The 17,786-nt window shown below is 56.4% G+C and overlaps 1 protein-coding gene across 1 annotated transcript in view; it reads right to left on the bottom strand.

Moving 5' to 3' along the window:
• Positions 1 to 17,786, bottom strand: part of SYT7 (synaptotagmin 7) — a 76,410-nt gene that overhangs the window by 13,438 nt on the left and 45,186 nt on the right. The window contains exons 4-7 of the mRNA XM_031943657.1: positions 17,404 to 17,535; positions 16,052 to 16,276; positions 12,112 to 12,486; positions 5,486 to 5,608 (exon numbers count right to left, since the gene is read on the bottom strand). Of these exons, the coding sequence (XP_031799517.1) occupies positions 5,486 to 5,608; positions 12,112 to 12,486; positions 16,052 to 16,276; positions 17,404 to 17,535 (855 nt within the window). The remainder of the gene's footprint in view (positions 1 to 5,485; positions 5,609 to 12,111; positions 12,487 to 16,051; positions 16,277 to 17,403; positions 17,536 to 17,786) is intronic.

The following is a 17,786-nucleotide window of genomic DNA, read 5'->3' as shown; positions in this document are numbered from 1 at the left end:
ATACACTCACACAGTGTGCAATGCACATACATGTGCACACACATACACACAGAGGCCCCCTGATCTCTACCTGGCAGACTCAGCAGCCCCCTCCCCCCCAGCCCTGCTCCCAGCGCCCCTGCCAGAGAGGACACGGACACGCACACGGAGGCACGTGCTCATGCAGACACGGGCACAGAGAGGAAGGAGGAGACTGAAATAGCTGGAGAGGTAAAGTCAGGTTAAAAATAGAGAGCGGGACAGGAGGAGAGAGAGAGAGAGAGTGAGAGAGAAAGAGAGAGAGAGATTGACGGCTGAAGGTATGGAAAACGTGGAGTTCTTGGGCAACACCAGAGCGGCAGCGCAGCTGCAAAGCAGCCTGGGAGAGAGATGGGGCCCCGAAGCTGTCGGGGCCACAGGACAGAGAGGAGAGAACAGGGAGGGGGCAGACAGACAGGGGGGCGACAGTCAGCGGAGAGGCCCCAGGCACTGGCTGGGGGTCGGTCCCCTGTGAGGAGCAGATGGGAGGAGGAGAGAAGAGACAGAGAGAGGTTAGTCAGAGAAAAAGCAGGCACGAGACTTCAGGGGCGGGGGCCACCGGGGGCGGACAAGGTGGAGCGGCGATGGCCAGGAGGAGAGGCAGAGAGGAGGGGGAGCACACACCGGGGACGGGACGACACGGCAGAGTCTTGAGCGAGGAGAGCGATGGGAGGAGCAGCCTCCCTCCCTTCCCCCAAAAGGGGGCTCCGGCTGAAACCATCTGGATCCCCGAGGGGATGAGTGTGAAAAGATACAGCTGAAGGGCTGAGGGTGAGATGGAGATCGAGAAATGAGGGCGGTGAGTGATGAGGCTGCAGGGGCCCAGCCAGAGAGATGGGGTGTAGGGGCTCCGTGGGGCCAGCTTAGAGGCCCCCTCAGAGGCCATGGGGACCACGGCTGCCATTCAAACCCTCATAGGGCCCCGGCTGGGGAAGGAAGGCTCCTGGGGCCAGACCAGGCCAGTCACAGGGCCGGGCGGGTCACTGACCCCGGCCGCAGATCCAGGCCGGAAGCTGGACGAAGTGTGGGGATCACTGGGTCCAGCCCCCCTTTTACAGAGGAGAGGCCTAGGGGGAGCAGCTGGGAAGGCTTCCTTAGCCAGGCTGGCCCAGCTCTTGGGACCCCGGGGCAGCCTCCTCCTGCCACCCCCACACATGGCCTCCTGGTCTCCGGGGAGACCTGCTTTATGAACCTGTTGCCATCCGGAGCAGACTAATTGTTTTCTCCAACAATGATGGGAGACAGATGCTGGGCCAGACGGGTGGCAGGGCCGCCCCTCCCTGAGGGCCAGACACCCGTCCGGAGGGCCTGAGCCGGGCCAGATGGGCTGGAGGAGGCCGCAACAGGGTTCCCATGAGCACTCGGAAGCAGGGGCTTGCAGGGCTTCAGGACAACCTGCCAGACCAGCCCGGGCCCCTGGGGAGGCAGGGAGCCACAGGCCCAAGCCAGGCCGTGCTAGCCGGACCGCTCCTCCTGGACTCTGTTTCCTCTGGAAAACTGAGGACTGCTGGCACTCAGCTTGGGGAGGACAAAGGGAAGTTCTGTCATAGCTTTGGAGCTGGGCCCAACCCTAATGGCCACTTAGATCCCCCGCCCTTATGTGACCTAAACTGGGGTCAGGGACTTAGGGCTGGGCGGGATTTAGGGCTGGATCCTGGAGCCCTTGGTCATCTCACACCCAGAGAAATTGGAATCCAGAGCCCAAGGGAAGCTCAGATTCATGCATGGACTGAATGACAAAGCTGGGACCTGAACTCGGGATTCTTTTCACTATATCATGCAGACAGTGAGTATAAGGTGCTTTGTAAGTCAGTGTTTTACAGATCAGGAGACTGAGGCCTCCAAGAGTCAAGGTTTAACATTAGAACCCTGGTCCTTGGGCTCCAAATACAGCCCTGTTTCCGGTCTGTCATCCTGCCTCTTACAGGGCTGAAGATTAAAGGGGCCTGAACAGGTGGAAGAAGTTTGAGACCCTACTGTGCCAATCATAAGGAAGCTTGCCACCTTCTAAGATTCGATATCACTGTGTCAGCCTCTTCCAAAGTGGAAAGCTGAGCTCCCTGCTCACCCCTTAGTGCCCATCAGGGCAGCTGATGCCCTATGAGCTGGGCCTGGGCTCTCTACCCACCCTGTAGTGCCCATTAGGGCAACTGATGCCCTATGATGTAGGCTTGGGCTCTCTGCCCACCCTGCAGTGCCCATCAGGGCAGCTGATGCCCCAGGAGCTGGGCCTAGACGCCCACCCTGTAGTGCCCATTAGGACAGCTGATGCCCTATGATATGGGCTTGGGCTCTCTGTCCACCCTTTGGGCCCATCAGGACAGCTGATGCCCTATGATGTGGGCTTGGGCTCTCTGCCCACCCTGCAGTGCCCATCAGGGCAGCTGATACCCTATGAGCTGGGTCTGGGCTCTCTGCCCACCCTGTAGTGCCCATCAAAGCAGGCCCCAGGATCTTGGGCTGCAGTCCTCCTGATGGAGACAAAACCTGGGGTCCATGGGGACAGAGGAAGGCAGAAGCTGCTCTCCTTGTTGGGAGCTTTAAGGCTCTATGGAAAGGGGGGCTGGTGGCAGCTCTAACGGGAAGAAGGCAATTCTGAATGTCCTGTGCTCACCCCATGGCGGGGCAGGGGCCTGTCAAGGACCCCAGGCTAAGGAGCAGAGATGAAGGCTCGGTAGCAGGCGGTCACCCCCACTAGGGAGGGAGAAATGGGATGGAGGAAGATGGGAACGAGGGTCCTCCTGGGGCCGTTCAAGAGGCTCTGACCCCACCACCCTCCCTTTGCCGGTGTCTGGTGAAAAGGACGGGGGGCCAGGCTGATGGAAAGATCAGATGGGATGCGTATGGTGTGAAAGCCAAGTAACAAGGAGGTAAAAATAGGCTGTGGGTGAAAATGGTGCCAGCTAATTAGCACATGGGTAATGTGAAATCTTGTTTCCAGCCTACATCTGCTCCCTCACGCTTCACACCTTGTTTTTGCGGCTCCCGGAAGGGTTCCAGCCTTCTCTCCCACCTTTATCCCCTCCCAGGTCCCTGGCTCTCCCACCTCCAAGTGTCAAGGCTCTAGCCAGGAAGGACAAGGGGGCATCTCTGGTGGGGCCATGGAAGTGGTGGGGGGTGAGACCCGGATGGAATGCCCATGGGCATGAGGGGGGCCGGCATCCTGGAGTCCCGTTGGGCGTGCTGGGACGGGGCCAAAGCATGCCATGAGCCAAAGGAAATCAGTCTGACTCCCCTCTCCCTCCCCTGTCCCTGTCGGCCCCCCCGGACATGCAGCCCCTTCCGGCTGGGGACGGCCCAGACGATGCAGCCACCAGGTCTGGCCGGGAGAACCAGGGGGCAGCGGTATGGCACCCAGCTGGAGGGATGCAGGGCCTGGCTGCCAAGGTCCCCCCAGCTCGTAAACGCTCCCTATCCCCCAAGGACTTCTCCCTGGGCAAGCCAGCCCCATCCCCCTCTGCTTGGTGTGCAAGCTGCGCCAAGCTGGCAGCCCAGGGCCCAGGCCCTGCATCTCTCATTAGTGTGACGAGAAGCGGAATTAGCCAAGATGACCGGCATTCTGCTCAGGGGCTTGCTTCTCCAAGTCACAGACTGCTGGAAGTGAGCTGAACCGTTAAGTGGCCTGGCTCCCTCATCTTACTTACAGAGAAGGAAACTGAGGCCTGAGGAAGAAAATGCACGTTATATTTCCCCAGCAAAATGTAAGTGTGCTGAGGGCAGGAACTGCTGCATATATGCAGGCCTTGGGGAGGGGACCTGGCACATGTAGGGACTTAAGGCTTGTTCCCTTTCCATGGATAGATGTTTACTGGGTTAAGTGGGAAACGGTCATTTAGGGGAAAAGTGGCAGGAAAGCAAGTTTGGAACTAGAGCTGGTACTTGATTCTGAATTTCATGATCTTTCCACTGGGTCCAATGGTCTATCTCCCCTCCTCTAACAAGAAGTTGGGTCCAGGAGCAATCCAAAAGGCTAAGCCTGAATGAGGTCCCCAGAATGGGGAGATTTGGCAGCTCTGGACCCAGGCCAAAGCTAAGGGGGCTATAGGCTCTGGAGCTCTGGAGTTAAGACCAAAGATTAATGAGCTATGGGCAGCTCTGGGCCCAAGCCAAAGCGTAGGGGGCTGTAGGGGGCTATGGGCGGCTATGGGCAGCTCTGGGCCGAGGCCAAAGCTTAGAGGGCTATGGGCAGCTCTGGACCTGAGATCAAAGCTTAAGGAGTTATGGGCAGCTCTGGAGTTTAGATCAAAGCTTGGGGACATTTGGCAGCTCTGGACAGCAAGCCAAGGTTTGAGGGGTATTCGCAGCTTTAGAACTCAAGCCAAGGCTTGTTGAGAGGGCATTCAGCATCTCTGGACCTCAGGCCAAAGCTTAGAGAGCTATCCACAGCGCTGAACCTCAGGTCAAGGCTTATGGTGGGCATTCAGCAGCTCTGGACCCTGGCAAAGCTTAGGGAGCTATCCACAGTGCTGAACGTCAGGTCAAGGATTGCGGGGGGCATTGGCAGCTCTGGACCTCAAGCCAAAGTTTAGGGGGCATCGGACAGCTTCAGACCTCAGGCCAGGGCTGTGTAATATTTACCTTCCTCCTGCACCTTGCCCCTCCTCTCTCCCCAGACGCTGTTCCCCCAAAAGTACTGGGTCCCAGCTGCTCCTTGACGGCTTTCCAGAGAGTCCCCGGGGGGCCAGTTTGGAGAGCTCTACGTCCTTCATATTGAGTCTCTGGCAATGGCTGTCCTGACTTGCCTCTTTCCACAAGCCCTCTCTTGTCTTCATCTGAGCTGCGGCCCCTTGGGGCTTCTGCCACCTCTCCCCACCAGCTATTAGTGGCCTTTCCCTTTGCCCCTCCCAGTGGTAAGCCCTCCCCCCACTAATCCTTCCCAGAACTCTCAGATACCCCTGTCACTTCATTTTCTAGGCTTCCCCTGAAGGAGGGGCAGGATGAAGCTCCCCGAGTTCAGGGAACCCCAAAGGCCAGAAGGAGGTTGGGGTGGGAGATGAGGGAGTTTGGGCTCATATGCCCTTCCCTAACATCTCCCTACCCACCAACCACCAGAGAAACAGGGATTTCCAAGGAGTGGCAGGCAGAGATGAAAGATGTAGGCAGCAGGGGGGAGCTGAACAGGAAGATGGAAGGGGGCAGGTCTGGGGCCGCCCCCTTCCCAGGGAAGTAGGAGGCAGGGGAGAGCCTAGGGGAGCAGGTGTGATCCAGATTGGTCCCAGGATGGTCTGAGGGCCTCAGGCCGGAGAGAGCATCACCGAGGTGGTGCCGAGATTGGAAGACATCCAGCTGGGGTGGAGGGAGGATGGGGCCTCCTCCACCCCCCTCCCCAAGCTGGCAGTGAGAGGCCCCAGCAGGTGGGGCCTCTTCCTCCTCCTCTTCCTCCAGCCCTGTCCGGGCTGGGGCTGGGGAACCCTCTCTGCGCCTCCTCCTCCTGCTGTGGCCGGAGGGGCCTCGCCTTTGCTCATACCTCTTGTCCCCCTGAGCGCTCTGGTTCTGTTGAGGTCCTGGATTTTGCAGGTCAGGGATATTGGCAAAGTCATCCTGTTCCGAGAGCCCTAAGACCAAGGATAGCACCACCATCCGGCCTTCCCTGCCCAGGAGGGGGGCAGCCCGCCAGCCCGCCAGCCAGGCAGCAAGACGAGGAGGCCCCGAGGCAGCGAGCGAGCGAGAAGGGGAAGGAAGGAGAGAAGGGAGAAAAAAGAGAGAGGAAAAAAGCATAAGAAACCAACTTTGGAGGAAGGAACAAAACACACCCAGCATTGTCAATAGCCGAAGAAGGAGAGAATGGGAGGGAGAGAAGACGTGTCCATGGCCCAGACCCCAAAGCTCATCCTCATGGGGCAAGGGGCAAAAGGGGAGGGGAGAAGAGGGTGTGGGAGAAGGCTCTTGGAGCACCTGATGGGAACCTCGGGGATTGGGGGACCACGGGCTTGGGAGTGATTCTCTGGGCCTCCTTCAGAGTTTCCATTCCCTGTAGCTGGGGAGGGTTACTGACCCTGAACATCCTGGCCCAGCATCCCACCTCTTAAAAACAGAGAGCGTCCAGTCCAGCCTGGACCCAAACTGGAATCAGCCTCGAGGATGTACCCAAAACGTGGTCGTCCAGCTCATTGGAAGCACTCCGGTGAGTGGGGCAGAAATCTCCACTTTTTGGACAGTTTTAATTGTTAAGAATGAGGATGGATTTGGCTTCTGAAACTCGTCAGATCAGAGGTCACGGGTTTCACTCCTTCATCTTACAGGTGGGATAACTTGCCCAAATTTACACAAGGAGCAACAGGCAGAGCTCTAACATCTTTCTCCTGCACCAACATGCTGTCTCCTCCTCACTGCTTTGGACTCAGGCACTAAGAAAAGAGCCGATTCTTCCATGGAACTGCCCTTTGGATACTTGCAGAGAGCGATCCCGTCTTTTCCACTCTGGGCTTAATGTTCCCACTTTCTTCATTCCATCCTTGAATATCATGGTCTCCAGTGCCCTCAAAATCCTGGCCACCCTCCGATGTACTCATTCATTTGTTTTAATGTCTCCCCAAAATCTGAAGACAGTGCTCCAGATGTGATCTGACCAGAACAGCATGCAGGGGGATTATCGACTCTAGGTTTGCCCAATCATTTGCTGAATCCAACTGAACTGGTTAGAATTTCTCTATGGAAGGCAGGATGTTCTTACTGAAATGGTATGGCCATTTCTGTCTAGTTTTTGTTTGTTTGTTTGATTTTGGTAATCTAATTACCTCCATTCTGGGCATTATGATACCACTAATGTAGCCTTAGAGGGTAAGCAGACAAGATTTGGGCCCTCTAGATCATTGGGTTTTGGAGGGATGTCTCTGAGCTATCGCCAAGTAGCTTGGGCTGGATTCAAGGAAAGACTCAACATTAAACCTCTCTCTCTTTTCTCTTTTTCCAGAGATACACCTCTGGGTCAGGATCATCCAAATGCTTCTGGGGTTAGACCTTTGAGAGCTTCAGTTTGGTGATGGGGCCCCTCCAAAGCAGACAGGAAGTCTCTTCTAGCAAGATGCCATTCAAAGATTTCTCCTTGAGGAGATGAGGTGAAGAATCTGAGGGGAGGAGGAGTGATTTCGTGGTAGTCCAGGGTTCGTTCACTAAGACACGGTCCAAGGTCTTGGATTGTGAAGGAGACTTGGAGAAGGTGAAAGTTGTAATGGATGTTGCCAAGTAGGAAAACCAGTTGGCTCAAGAAGTCCTCAAAGGACATCAATATACACAAGAGGATGGACTGGTCATCCTCTTGGAGGATGGATGGTGCAGAGAACAAGGATATTTTTTTAGGATGGGTTAGTTATGAACAAAAACTAGAATGGAGATACAAAGCCTCCCGACTCTATAAAGGTATCCAGAAGCCTGATCAGATGCTGGTCAAACAGCCCATAGCAGAAAGGTAAGGGCAGTGGCCAGCTACTTCTTCCTCCTGCCTAACAGCATTCAAATTGGCTAGGTTTGCTTTGTGAAGGATAACCAGTCTTGTTGGGCTTCTCAGAAGGTGAAAGACGGAGAGCATCAGAGCCGGGTTTCTTAACTTGATTTGAGAGTCTGTGGACTCATTTTAAAATGATTTCATAAAATTGACAAGTCAATAAACACTATGTGCCAGGGGCTGTGATAATTTCAAGACAACTGGGTTCCTTTGTCATCCTATGTGTTTTACTTTATGCATTTTAAAACGGCATCATGACAAGATTTCACCACATTGCCCAAAAGGTCATTGGTGTAATAAAAAGTTAAGAATCCCTGATCTAAAGAAATATGAATTATGATCGCTAAAAATGAGACCACTAAAGCACTCTGAATGGTACAAAATGCCACATGTTATTGTAGAGTGATGATAATACTAATACTTATTTTTTTGGTTTTGCATGACTATGCATATATAATCGATAGTAAATTGTTTGATTTCTTAAGAAAGAGGGAAAAAGAGAATTTGGAACTAATTTTTTTTGAAAATGTTAAAAATTGTTTTCACATGAAATTGGAAAAAAATTAAAACAAAATAATTTAAAAATAAATAAATTATTTCTTTTAAAGAAATGCTTATTTTTTAGGTGGTGGGAAAAATCTAAAAAAGGCCAGAAGGGGTAGTGGTAGAAGCCAACCACCTTAGGAGTGAAGAATATGGCAATGGAGAAGGTGGGGGACTAACAGCCCTACAAGGGTTGCCAGAAATAGAGATAGATCCCACCAAGAGTAGAAATGTACTATCCTTGCTCAGTAGAAAGGGACAGCCATCTTAGATGATATCTTCACTAATCTGGGGGAAACAACATTCCTCCTACACTCCTGTCTGCCTGAAATCTATCCCCCCTCCTTTGTTCTTTGCCCTTCTTGGCTTGGTAAAATTCCATCCAGTTTCCAGAAACAAAACAACACCATGTATTCCCCTAACTTAATGCATTTTCTGGTGCTCCTCTGACCCTCTTTGAACGCCAAATGGCTCTTTCCCCATGAGCATCAACCTCCCACAGGTCGGAACGCTATAACCTCCAGAAAGAAGCCAGGATATTGTAGTTGAAATTCCTTTTTTTTCCCAGAATTGAGGGAGGAGGAGGGAAAAATTTGGCATTGGACTTTATGCTTTGCTTGGATGTCTCTAATGTCCTTGTCAGATGTTATCTGCGTTGAGATTTTGTGTGCTCATGAGGCTGGGAGAGCCTTGGGGCAGAGACTATTTCTTATAAAAACTTTGTATCTCCTACGGCATTCAGGACAAGCTCTGAACATAGCAAATACTCGATAAATGGTTCTTGAATAAAAAGATAGCATGTTGGAGGACACTGGTTCCACCATTTTGCCAAAGAAGCACTAATCTCTCCATGGAAGGGGAAGGATGCTAGGGAAGGATAGGCAAACCATAGGCAGGACCTTGGAGGTCAGCCAATTCATCCCCCATCTAGATTGTAAATCCCTTCAAAGTCAGGGACATTTATCTTTGTATTTCTAGCACTTTAATACATGTTTAATAGGTGCTTGCTAACAGGGCAATGTCCCTCTCTTATCTTTGGTCAAATTAATGAGTCTCTGAGCCAAGTCATAATGATCGTAGTAGCTCAGATTTCTCTACGCTCCTAAGGGTTATAACAATCTCATGAGGTAAGCAGGTAGAACTACTAATAGTTCTAAATTAATGGTTTGAAAATGGGTTTACACCCATTTTATACGTGAGCAAAATAAGACTCAGGGAACTAACGTGATCCACCAATGGTCACACAATCAGCACAACATCGAGCCAGGGTCCAAACTCTCTTGATTTCTGTCATTAGCTGCAACAAAAGTCACAGCGATAACCGGCATTGGATTTTAAGGTGTGTAAAATGGTTTTGCTCACATGCTCACAAGGCTAGGTGGTAAATACTTCGGGTAGGGCCATGGATTTAAAGCAGGAAGGAGCCCTGGACTAGAAGTCATCTTGGCCGAACCCTCATTCTAAAGAAGCCCAGATTAAGTTAGAGATTAGGGCCAGGTCTTTTGTTTCTAAGGCTCCCTCTATCCCCAAACTACATCACAGGGTCTGGGAAAGGTTCTATGGCTAGAGGCCATTGGTGATACCATAGTAAGAACAGTTCCTATTTTGTTGGCACTCTGGAGCTCACAAAGCCTCTTGCTTCCTGTGCTGGGAGACAGTATGTACAACTCTACCCCCATTTTACGGATGAGGAGAGGAAAGGTGCCAAGGGATAGGGGAGGGCATGAAGATCTATGGGATGGTGAAACCCATCAAACAGATCCTCTGTGGCCATGGGCTGATACGAGAGCTAGAGGAGGTTGAGCAGCTCTCCACATAGTGAGATTTGAACATAAGGACCTGGATGGATTGGGAGCGTCATTTGTGAATGGGGCCATCTCTGCAGGGTTGAGACTGGGGGGCCTTCAGGTCATCCCAGTGGGGACGTGGGGCTGGCAGACGTAACTAAGCTTGAGGAGTTGGTTGGTGGCTGAAAGACGGGGATTGGGGAGCTTGCCGGGGGGTGGTGATGATGGCACACTGGGCTTTGGGTGAGCTGAGAGCTGGAGAAGGGGCATTTTTAAGACAACGTGGATTCACGGTGTCTGGGGGTTTCCAATGGAAAATTAGGGTAGCTGCAGCATGGTGGCCATGTAGACCAGCGGCTGGCAGGGAAGGCCAGTGGGATCTGGCTTAGAACCCCTGAAGCCCAGAAAGGAGTGACTTTAGAGGCTCTGCTCTGCCCTGCAGTCACACCGTCAAACCTTCCTTGAGCTCTGTGGATCCCATTGAGTCTCAATGCTTTGCACAGTTTGTTGTGGGGGAACAGCTGCACCCAGTGGGGCTGGGATATTCAGGAACCGGAGGAAAAAACGTTCAGGGATCTGGGGTTTCAGCAGAAGGGGGACCTGGAGGGAGAGCACAGTGCGGGAGCTTCTCTGAGGGCAGGAACCAGCTCTTGGCACCCAGCAGGCAGCTAATCAATGTGGCCGCAATTAGATTGTTCTTCTCTTTATTCTTTGATCCTGTTGACTCACTCCCCATCAGCAGCTGGTGGTGATGGTTCCAGGGGAGCCCCCCAACAGGTGCCAACCAGAGCAGCCGGACATCGGGATTCCAAGGAGAGCCCAAGGTGTGGTGGTGGGCCTTTCCATGTCTTCTCCTTGGGCATCAGCAGGTCACCTTGGAGCCTTGCCTCCAATCTCTGGTGGGGCTGGATTCACTAGGATGCCAGCCCTCTCTCGCTGAGCAGTTTGGGGGTGTCCTTTACCCCTGACACAAGACACTGAACCAAACGCTTGAACCTCGACTCTTGGGTGTTAAATCCTGCCCTGGCTTCTGGGCCTGGAAGGACAGATGGTGTGAGAACTGAGGCAGGGCCATCCGCTGGCGTCCTTGTCCAACAGAATGGGCACCAGGCCCGCTGGAGGATCCTCCCGTTCCCGGGAAGCTTGGATGGGTCGGGGGAAGAGGCAGAGGGTCAGGCCGCTTGGGAGGCCCCGTGTTCTCCACCGTCCAGGTCTGGCTCCCCAGTAACCAGGTTCTCTTGATCATTGAAGGCCGTCCCTTCTTGCGTGGGTCGACTCCTTTTGCTCTGCCCCCAGAATGAAACACGGAGAGAGGACGCTTGCATTGGAGTGGGGGGAGCTGCAAGTCGGGCTCCGTCCCTCCTCCCTGAGCTCAGACTCCCAAGGAGGCTCTTACCTGGGGCGGGGCTGGGTGGTGCGGAACAGCAGAGTGGGCAAGACCGCAGAGGGCAACCGCGGGAGGCCCGGCATTTATAATGGGGCAAGGGGAGGCCGGACAGCTGCCACTGACCCACACCTGCTCTTGGAATGAGAGGGTTCTAGACTCGGGGAGTCACCGTGAGGGCAGGAAGTGAGGGTGGGTACCAAGGGAGGAAGGGCTTGGTAAGGAGTCTTAGGGGGAGAGGAAAGGAGATGGCAGGGGTGGGGAAGAGGGAGTTGGGGGGGAAGGGATCTAAGAGGATAAAGGCAGGGAAAAGGGGGCAGGGAAATGTTAGAGGAGAAAGAGGAGGGAGAGGTGGGCCCAGGTTACTGGGAGACAGAACCGGGATGGGAAAGGGATGGGGACAAGGACTGGAAAAGGGAAGGGCAGATAAGAGGAGGAAGAAAGTGGGAAGAGGGAGGAAGGGGATCCCGAGCATGAAGGATCAGGGCAAGAGAAAAGAGCCTTTGCTAAAGGGGCTGGGTTGGGACAAGGAAGGAAGTAATAGGTCAGAGATGGGTCAGGAGGAGACAGTGGGCAGGAGGGTAGGAAGCTCTGTGGGGGTCTTGGGTGGGATTCTTCAGGCTCTCTATCTACTCCTGCAGACTTTGGAGCGGCTGAGGGGGGCAGAGGCCGTCAGGTAGAGTCCGGGAGGAGGGAGGGCGGGCAGGGCAGCCAGCATCCTTCCACTGAAGAAAACGTCCTTTTGGGCTTGCGCCCTAGACTACCCTACACTGGAGGGAGCTACAGCGGACTCCCAGGGTCACTCTCCGAGGGACAGGAGAGGAAGAGAACAGCAGAGGAGGGGAGTGGTGGGAGCAGTGGGGGAAGGAAGATGGATGGGGCGGGAGGGTGAGATCTGGGGGCACGGGGTGGGCCGGGCCTTGAGAAGGACTTACAGGAAGGACTTCATGTCCAAGCCTCGGTTTCGAATCTGCCCCACAACGTGGTCCCAGCTGCCTGGGTTGGAGCGGCCGCGGCCCCCGGTTGCCGCCCGGTACTTGGAACCGGCCGCGGCGCCCTGGCGGGCCTGGCCCCGGCCCTGAGCGCGGGGATTGGTGGCAGCCGGGGCCGGGCCCGTGTGGGCCTGGAGCTGCCCCAGGCTCTGGCTGGTGGTAGGCTGGCTGGGCTGCCGGCCCCTCTGGTGCTGACTCAGTGGCTGCTGGAGGCTCTGCTGCCGGAGCAGGGTGCGGGGTCGCTGGCATTTCGGGTCCCCCGCCGAGCTGGGGATATACTCTAGAGTAGTGGCCGTGGACAAGGTGGAATCCTCGAAACTTGGGGCCGGCAGCGGCACAGGAGGAGGAGGAGAGGAGAGAAAGGAGAAGCAGATGAAGGAATCAAAGTGGAGAAAAAAGGCCAGGACCACGACCAGGAGGCCCCAAGGCAGGGCGCGCTCCGCTGGACCTCTCTGGGCCTCCGTCCGCTTGCTGCAAAGCCACACCTCCAAGACCACTCCGCCCTCCCGAGCCCCCCACCCTACTTGGCTCCCCTCCCTCCCGGCCGGCCCCCTTCCTAGCCCCAGCTCTGGCTTCCCTGGGGTAACGGGGACACCTTGGCAGCTGCGTGATGGAGGGGTTCCTCACACTGGGAGACTCTGCCAGTAAGGTGCAGGGCAACCTCCTCACTCCCAAACTGGATTATAGGTGGGGACAACCTGTAATTTCTGGATTTCTCACAGGAACACAGCAGGAAGGGGCCTTGGGTAACCATTCAGGCCCAGGAGCTCGTTTTACATAAAGACGAAACTGAGGTTCAGGGTAACACCGGTGAGGTTTGACCCAGAGACAATCCCCTCACCACTGTGTAACGCTGCCTCCTGTCCAGGGGGAAGCATCCGCCCCGGCTCTTGGCTGAACCTCCTGGGGCTCGGGGACTGACCTCTAAATTTGCCCTTTTCTCTTAAATTCTATCGCCCTGGCTCCTGAGAGTGGCACTTGAGCAGAGGAGGCTCTGCCCCATGGGGGACCACAGTCGCTAAAAACAGCCGCGAGATTCCCACCCACTTCCACTCTGGGTGAAGTTAGACTCCGCTCTGGGAAGGATTCTAGAGATCAACTAGTACAATCTCCCCATTTTACAGAGAGGAAAACAGAGCCACGAGATTTTAAACTAATTCTTTGTGATTCTAAGCCGAGCCCTTGATCCATGTTAGAGCTTCAGGAGACCTTGGGAAGACCATCTCCATCAGCGCCGTAGGCTAATCACCCACAGCCAGACCCATCCACTCAAAATCTGGTGTTATCCCAGCTATGGAGCTTCGGTTACTTAAAAAAAAAGAACTTTCCCAGCTCCAAACTTGTTAGCTTTGTCGTACAAGGGGGATCATAGAGGTGCGAGGCCCTTACAAGGGTCTCCCTGCCCGCTCTCCTCCCTATGAATCCAACCAGGCTGTGTAAAGATCTCCTCTGAGAACAGAGACCCTTGGTGAGAAGGGAGGCAGCAGGATGGACCTGGAAGGGGGGTCCAGAAGGCCTGAAGAGGTCTCGCCTCCTTGCAAGGTTAGTTATCTCAGCCCTACGAGCTTCCTCTCTGGGTCTGTCTCCACCTTTTTAATTGAGGATATTGAACTAAGTGAGCTCACGTTCCAAAGTTCTTCCCAGCTCTTCATGTTATGTGTTCTCCACAGCCCTGCCAGCTCTGACTTTCTGGGCATCTTCTCAGCTCTAATGTTCTGCGTTCTGTGGTTCTTCTTTCCTGATATTCTGTGGACCCTTCTGGTTCTGATAGCCCATCTTCTAGGGCCCTCCCAGCTCTATCATCCCGTCTCATGGGCTTCTGTGAGAACAGAACCTCCTGCTTCCTGATCATCCTGAGTATGAGGGTCTGTCCATGAAGTTTTGGAGAACTTTGGTCCCTCAGTCTTCAGTTTTCGTCTCCCTGGGCAACCCCATGGACCTCAGACTTGGCCAAGGGAAGCCCCTCCCCCTCAGGTCCTAAGGGATACCCATTCACCAGGCAGCTGGCAAGGCTCCACCTTCCCCTCCCCCCCAACCTGGGCCAACTAGTAAGGCTGGAAGGCAATGGTTAAGCTGCCCCTCTGGGCGAAAGAGAGAGAAAGAGAGAGAGAGAGAGAGAGAGAGAGAGAGAGAGAGAGAGAGAGAGAGAGAGAGAGAGAGAGAGAGAGAAAGAGAGAGAACAAGAACAAGAACAAAAGAAAAGAGAAATAGAATGAGAGAGAAGAAAGCAAAACACAGTCTCAGCAGAGAGCCTGCTGCCCTCAGGGACCCAGGAGCTGTCAGCAACAGGCTGGTACCAGCTTGGACAAGGCCCTCAGCTCTCCAGCCAGTGGCAATAAGAGGCACAGTGCCAGGCCAGGTAGTCTGGCAGTTCCCTGGGGCAGGACAGAGGCAGAGGCCTGACGCTACAGCTTCTTCCTCCTCCTCCTCCTCCTCCTCCTCCTCCTCCTCCTCCTCCTCCTCCCTGACCTCATTTTGGGTTTCCTATCACATCCTAAATTAGTCCAATTTACAACCTCTCAGTCACAGGAGACTAAAATTGGTGCTTCTAGGCCCCGAGCCAGTGGAGAGCATCCAGGCCTGGATGTGGAAATTGCAAAGTGTCAGGCCCGAGTTGCTCTCCTGGAGAGCGGGCCGGGCCGGGCTCGGGCTGCCTGACTCTGAAAGGGCAGGGGTGGGCGGCTCAGGGCTCTGGCTTCCTCTTGGCCAGACTGCAGGGGAAGCAATGACAAACCCGCTTGGGTTTGGTCCCTCGGCCCAGGGGGCACTAAGGCAGACTACGGGGGGTGGGGCGGGCCATCTCAGGAGAGTCAGGTGCCCCCCACCCCTGCTGGCGCAAGGGCTCTGGGTGGCCAAAGGTCCGGGGAAGGAGCAGCCCGCTCGCTGGGAACCGGGGAGGGAGCACTTCCATCTAGTGAGAGTGCTGAGTGTGAGCCCCATCCGAGAGCCGGGATCGGAACTTCCACCTGACGCTGCCTCGAATGGGAGCGGCCCTACTGTGGAGGGTGGAGGGTCCCACCTATCGCAGGGGAGGCTGTCTCAGCCCACAAGGGGGGTGCTGTCTCAGCCCGCAGTGGGGAGAAGCTGTCTCAGCCTGTGGGGGGGGAGGCTGTCCCGGACGCTGAGCAGGGGGGCTCTCTCATGGTCAGCGACTGCTGCGAGGGCTATGCCGGGACCGCCCGTTTTGGGGGGAGTTTGAGTGCCAATAAAGGGAAAGCTGAGGCCGGAGGCCCAAATAAGTCCAGTGGAACACAAGCACAGCTCACTGACCAAGACTGAGACAGCCGATGGGAATGGGTGAGATGAGGATGAACCGACCAAAGGGGAACGGCCTGGACGCCGAGCTTGGATGAGCCGGGGCAAGCGGCACGATGGGAGACCAAGGATGGGACGATCAAGGATGGGGCGACCAAGGATGGGGCGAGCCAATGGAATAGCCCGATGGTAGAGAATGGACCACGAGAGAGGGCCGGGGGGGCCTTCCGTGAGAAGGCGCGGCTGTATGAACATGGGAGGAAACGATGGCAGAGGATGGGACGGCCCCCGCGGGGATGGGATGGACCGGCGGAGAAGGCCGCGGGCCAGAGGACGATGAGCCAACGGCTGAAATGGGAGCTCCGGGCCGGAATGAGGCCGCCCGGGGTGGGATGGACCAGCAGAGAGAGAGAGCAGCGTCTGATGGGAACAGAAGGAAGGGGCAGCAGCCAGATGCCAGAGCGGGCCGGGCGGGCCGAGGGTGGGCGGCGGGACGGCCCCGCGGCCCAGGAGGGGATGGCCCGAGAGCCGGGGGTGGGGGCCGCTCCGGGTGCCCCTCGCGCCACCACATCCTCCCCGGGGGCAGCCGGGTGCCGGCTCGCTCCGGCCACGGCGCGCTCTCACTCACTTGGACCGGCTGAGCTTCCCTGTGGCGAGGTGGCTCTGCACCGTGTGCCATCGGCCTCTCCCCGCCTTCCCGTTGCCGGGCTCGCTGTGGGCAGACACGCTGCTCCTCATGGCGTCCTCTATGGGCAGCGGCGGAGGCGGCGCCTGCTTCTCCCCTGGCCGGCCTTCCCGTTCCACCGCCAGCCCCGCCGCGGCGGCCACTCTGGCGCCTGCCAGGAGGGTGCCACTGGAGGCCGGGGGCCCGGCCGGAGGAGCGCCAGGCGGGGGGGAGAGCGGACCGTACATGGGGGGGGGGGGGGGGGGGGGGGGGGGGGGGGGAGGAGGAGGAGAACAAAGACAGATAAAAGGAAGAGAGAGACAGAGAGAGAGGAGGAGAGAGACGGACAGACAAGAGACAGACAGAGAGAGAGAGAGAGACATCAGCACTGCAAATGGGCCCACCGAGCCTGCGGAGAGGAGAGAGAGGGTGGGGGAGAGAACAACGCACCACGACAACGGAGGGGGCCCTCCCCCCCGCCTGGTGCGGGGCTCGGGGTAGGGGAGGGCAGCCGCCTCAAACTCTATCCCACAGGACAACGAGGGTTAACGACGGAGGAGCGGGCTGTCCAGGAGAGGAGGCCCAGCAGGGAGAAAGAGAGAGCCGAGTTAGTGAGAGAGCTTCACCATCCATCACCACCGCCACCAGCCACCAACCACCGACCTCCGACCACTGACCACCGACCACCGACCACCAACCAGTAGCAGCAGTAGCGGCAGCGGCAGCAGCGCAGCAGCAGCAGCCACAACACACCAGCGGGGAGAGAAACAGAGGCAGAGCCGCGCGGCGAGAAGGGGGACGCCAAAACGGGCAACCCCGTCCTGACCGGGGAGGAGGGCCGGCGGGCCGTGGGGAGGAGGGCCGGCGGGCCGTGGGGAGGAGGGCCGCTGGGCTGTGGGGAGGAGATCACCCGGGCCGTGGGGAGGAGGGCCCATTTGGGCCGTGGGGCAGAAGGTCCACCTAGGCCATGGGGAGGAGGGCCCACTTAGGCCACGGGGAAGAGGGCCCACCTAGGCCGTGGGGAGGAAGACCCGCTTAGGCCGCAGGGAGGAGGGCCGCCCAGGCTGTGGGGAGGAGGGCCCACCTAGGCCGTGGGGAGGAGGGCCCATCTGGGCACGGGATGGGACCCCGGCCTCTCCTGAGTGACTGGCCCTGGGGGATGGAGGCAGGCGGGGAGGCCGGGAGAGGGAGGGGTTGCTCGTCTCCATGGTCATTCTGTCCATGGGGTGGTCGGGGAGGGGGTGGGGGGGACGAAGAGGAGGGGGGCGGGGGTGCGCATATACTCAGTACATATCAAATCAGGTAAAGAAACTCACTTGAGGGACAGGCGTGGATCACCATAAGGGGCGTAGGGTGAAATGTTTAGGATAAACTCCTTGGGAGGATAGGAGCTCCATTTCTGCTGCACTGTGCTCTCATTGTTATTCCAAAATTCTCTGTCTACATCACTAGAGGGGCAAAGAGAAAGGGAAGAAAACAGGGAGATACAAGAAGCAAAAATCCGGAGTCCTGCGAGGGAGGAACCAGAAGGAGCTGAGCCCTGGGTGGCCTGGGAGGCGGGGGCGGGCCGGGGAGGGAGTGGGCTCCTGTGGAAGAAAGGCCCCCGACCCCCCACACTCAGCACACAACCCACGTCCACATGGTCAGCACACACACACACACACACACACACAGGCAGAGGGGAACGGGGGCCGGGCCG

The sequence above is a fragment of the Sarcophilus harrisii genome, chromosome 6 (assembly GCF_902635505.1).
Source record: "Sarcophilus harrisii chromosome 6, mSarHar1.11, whole genome shotgun sequence".
NCBI classification, from domain to species: Eukaryota; Metazoa; Chordata; class Mammalia; order Dasyuromorphia; family Dasyuridae; genus Sarcophilus; species Sarcophilus harrisii.
The sequence above is the reverse complement of the archived record's forward strand: the minus strand, read 5'-3'. Positions and strand labels throughout refer to the sequence as shown.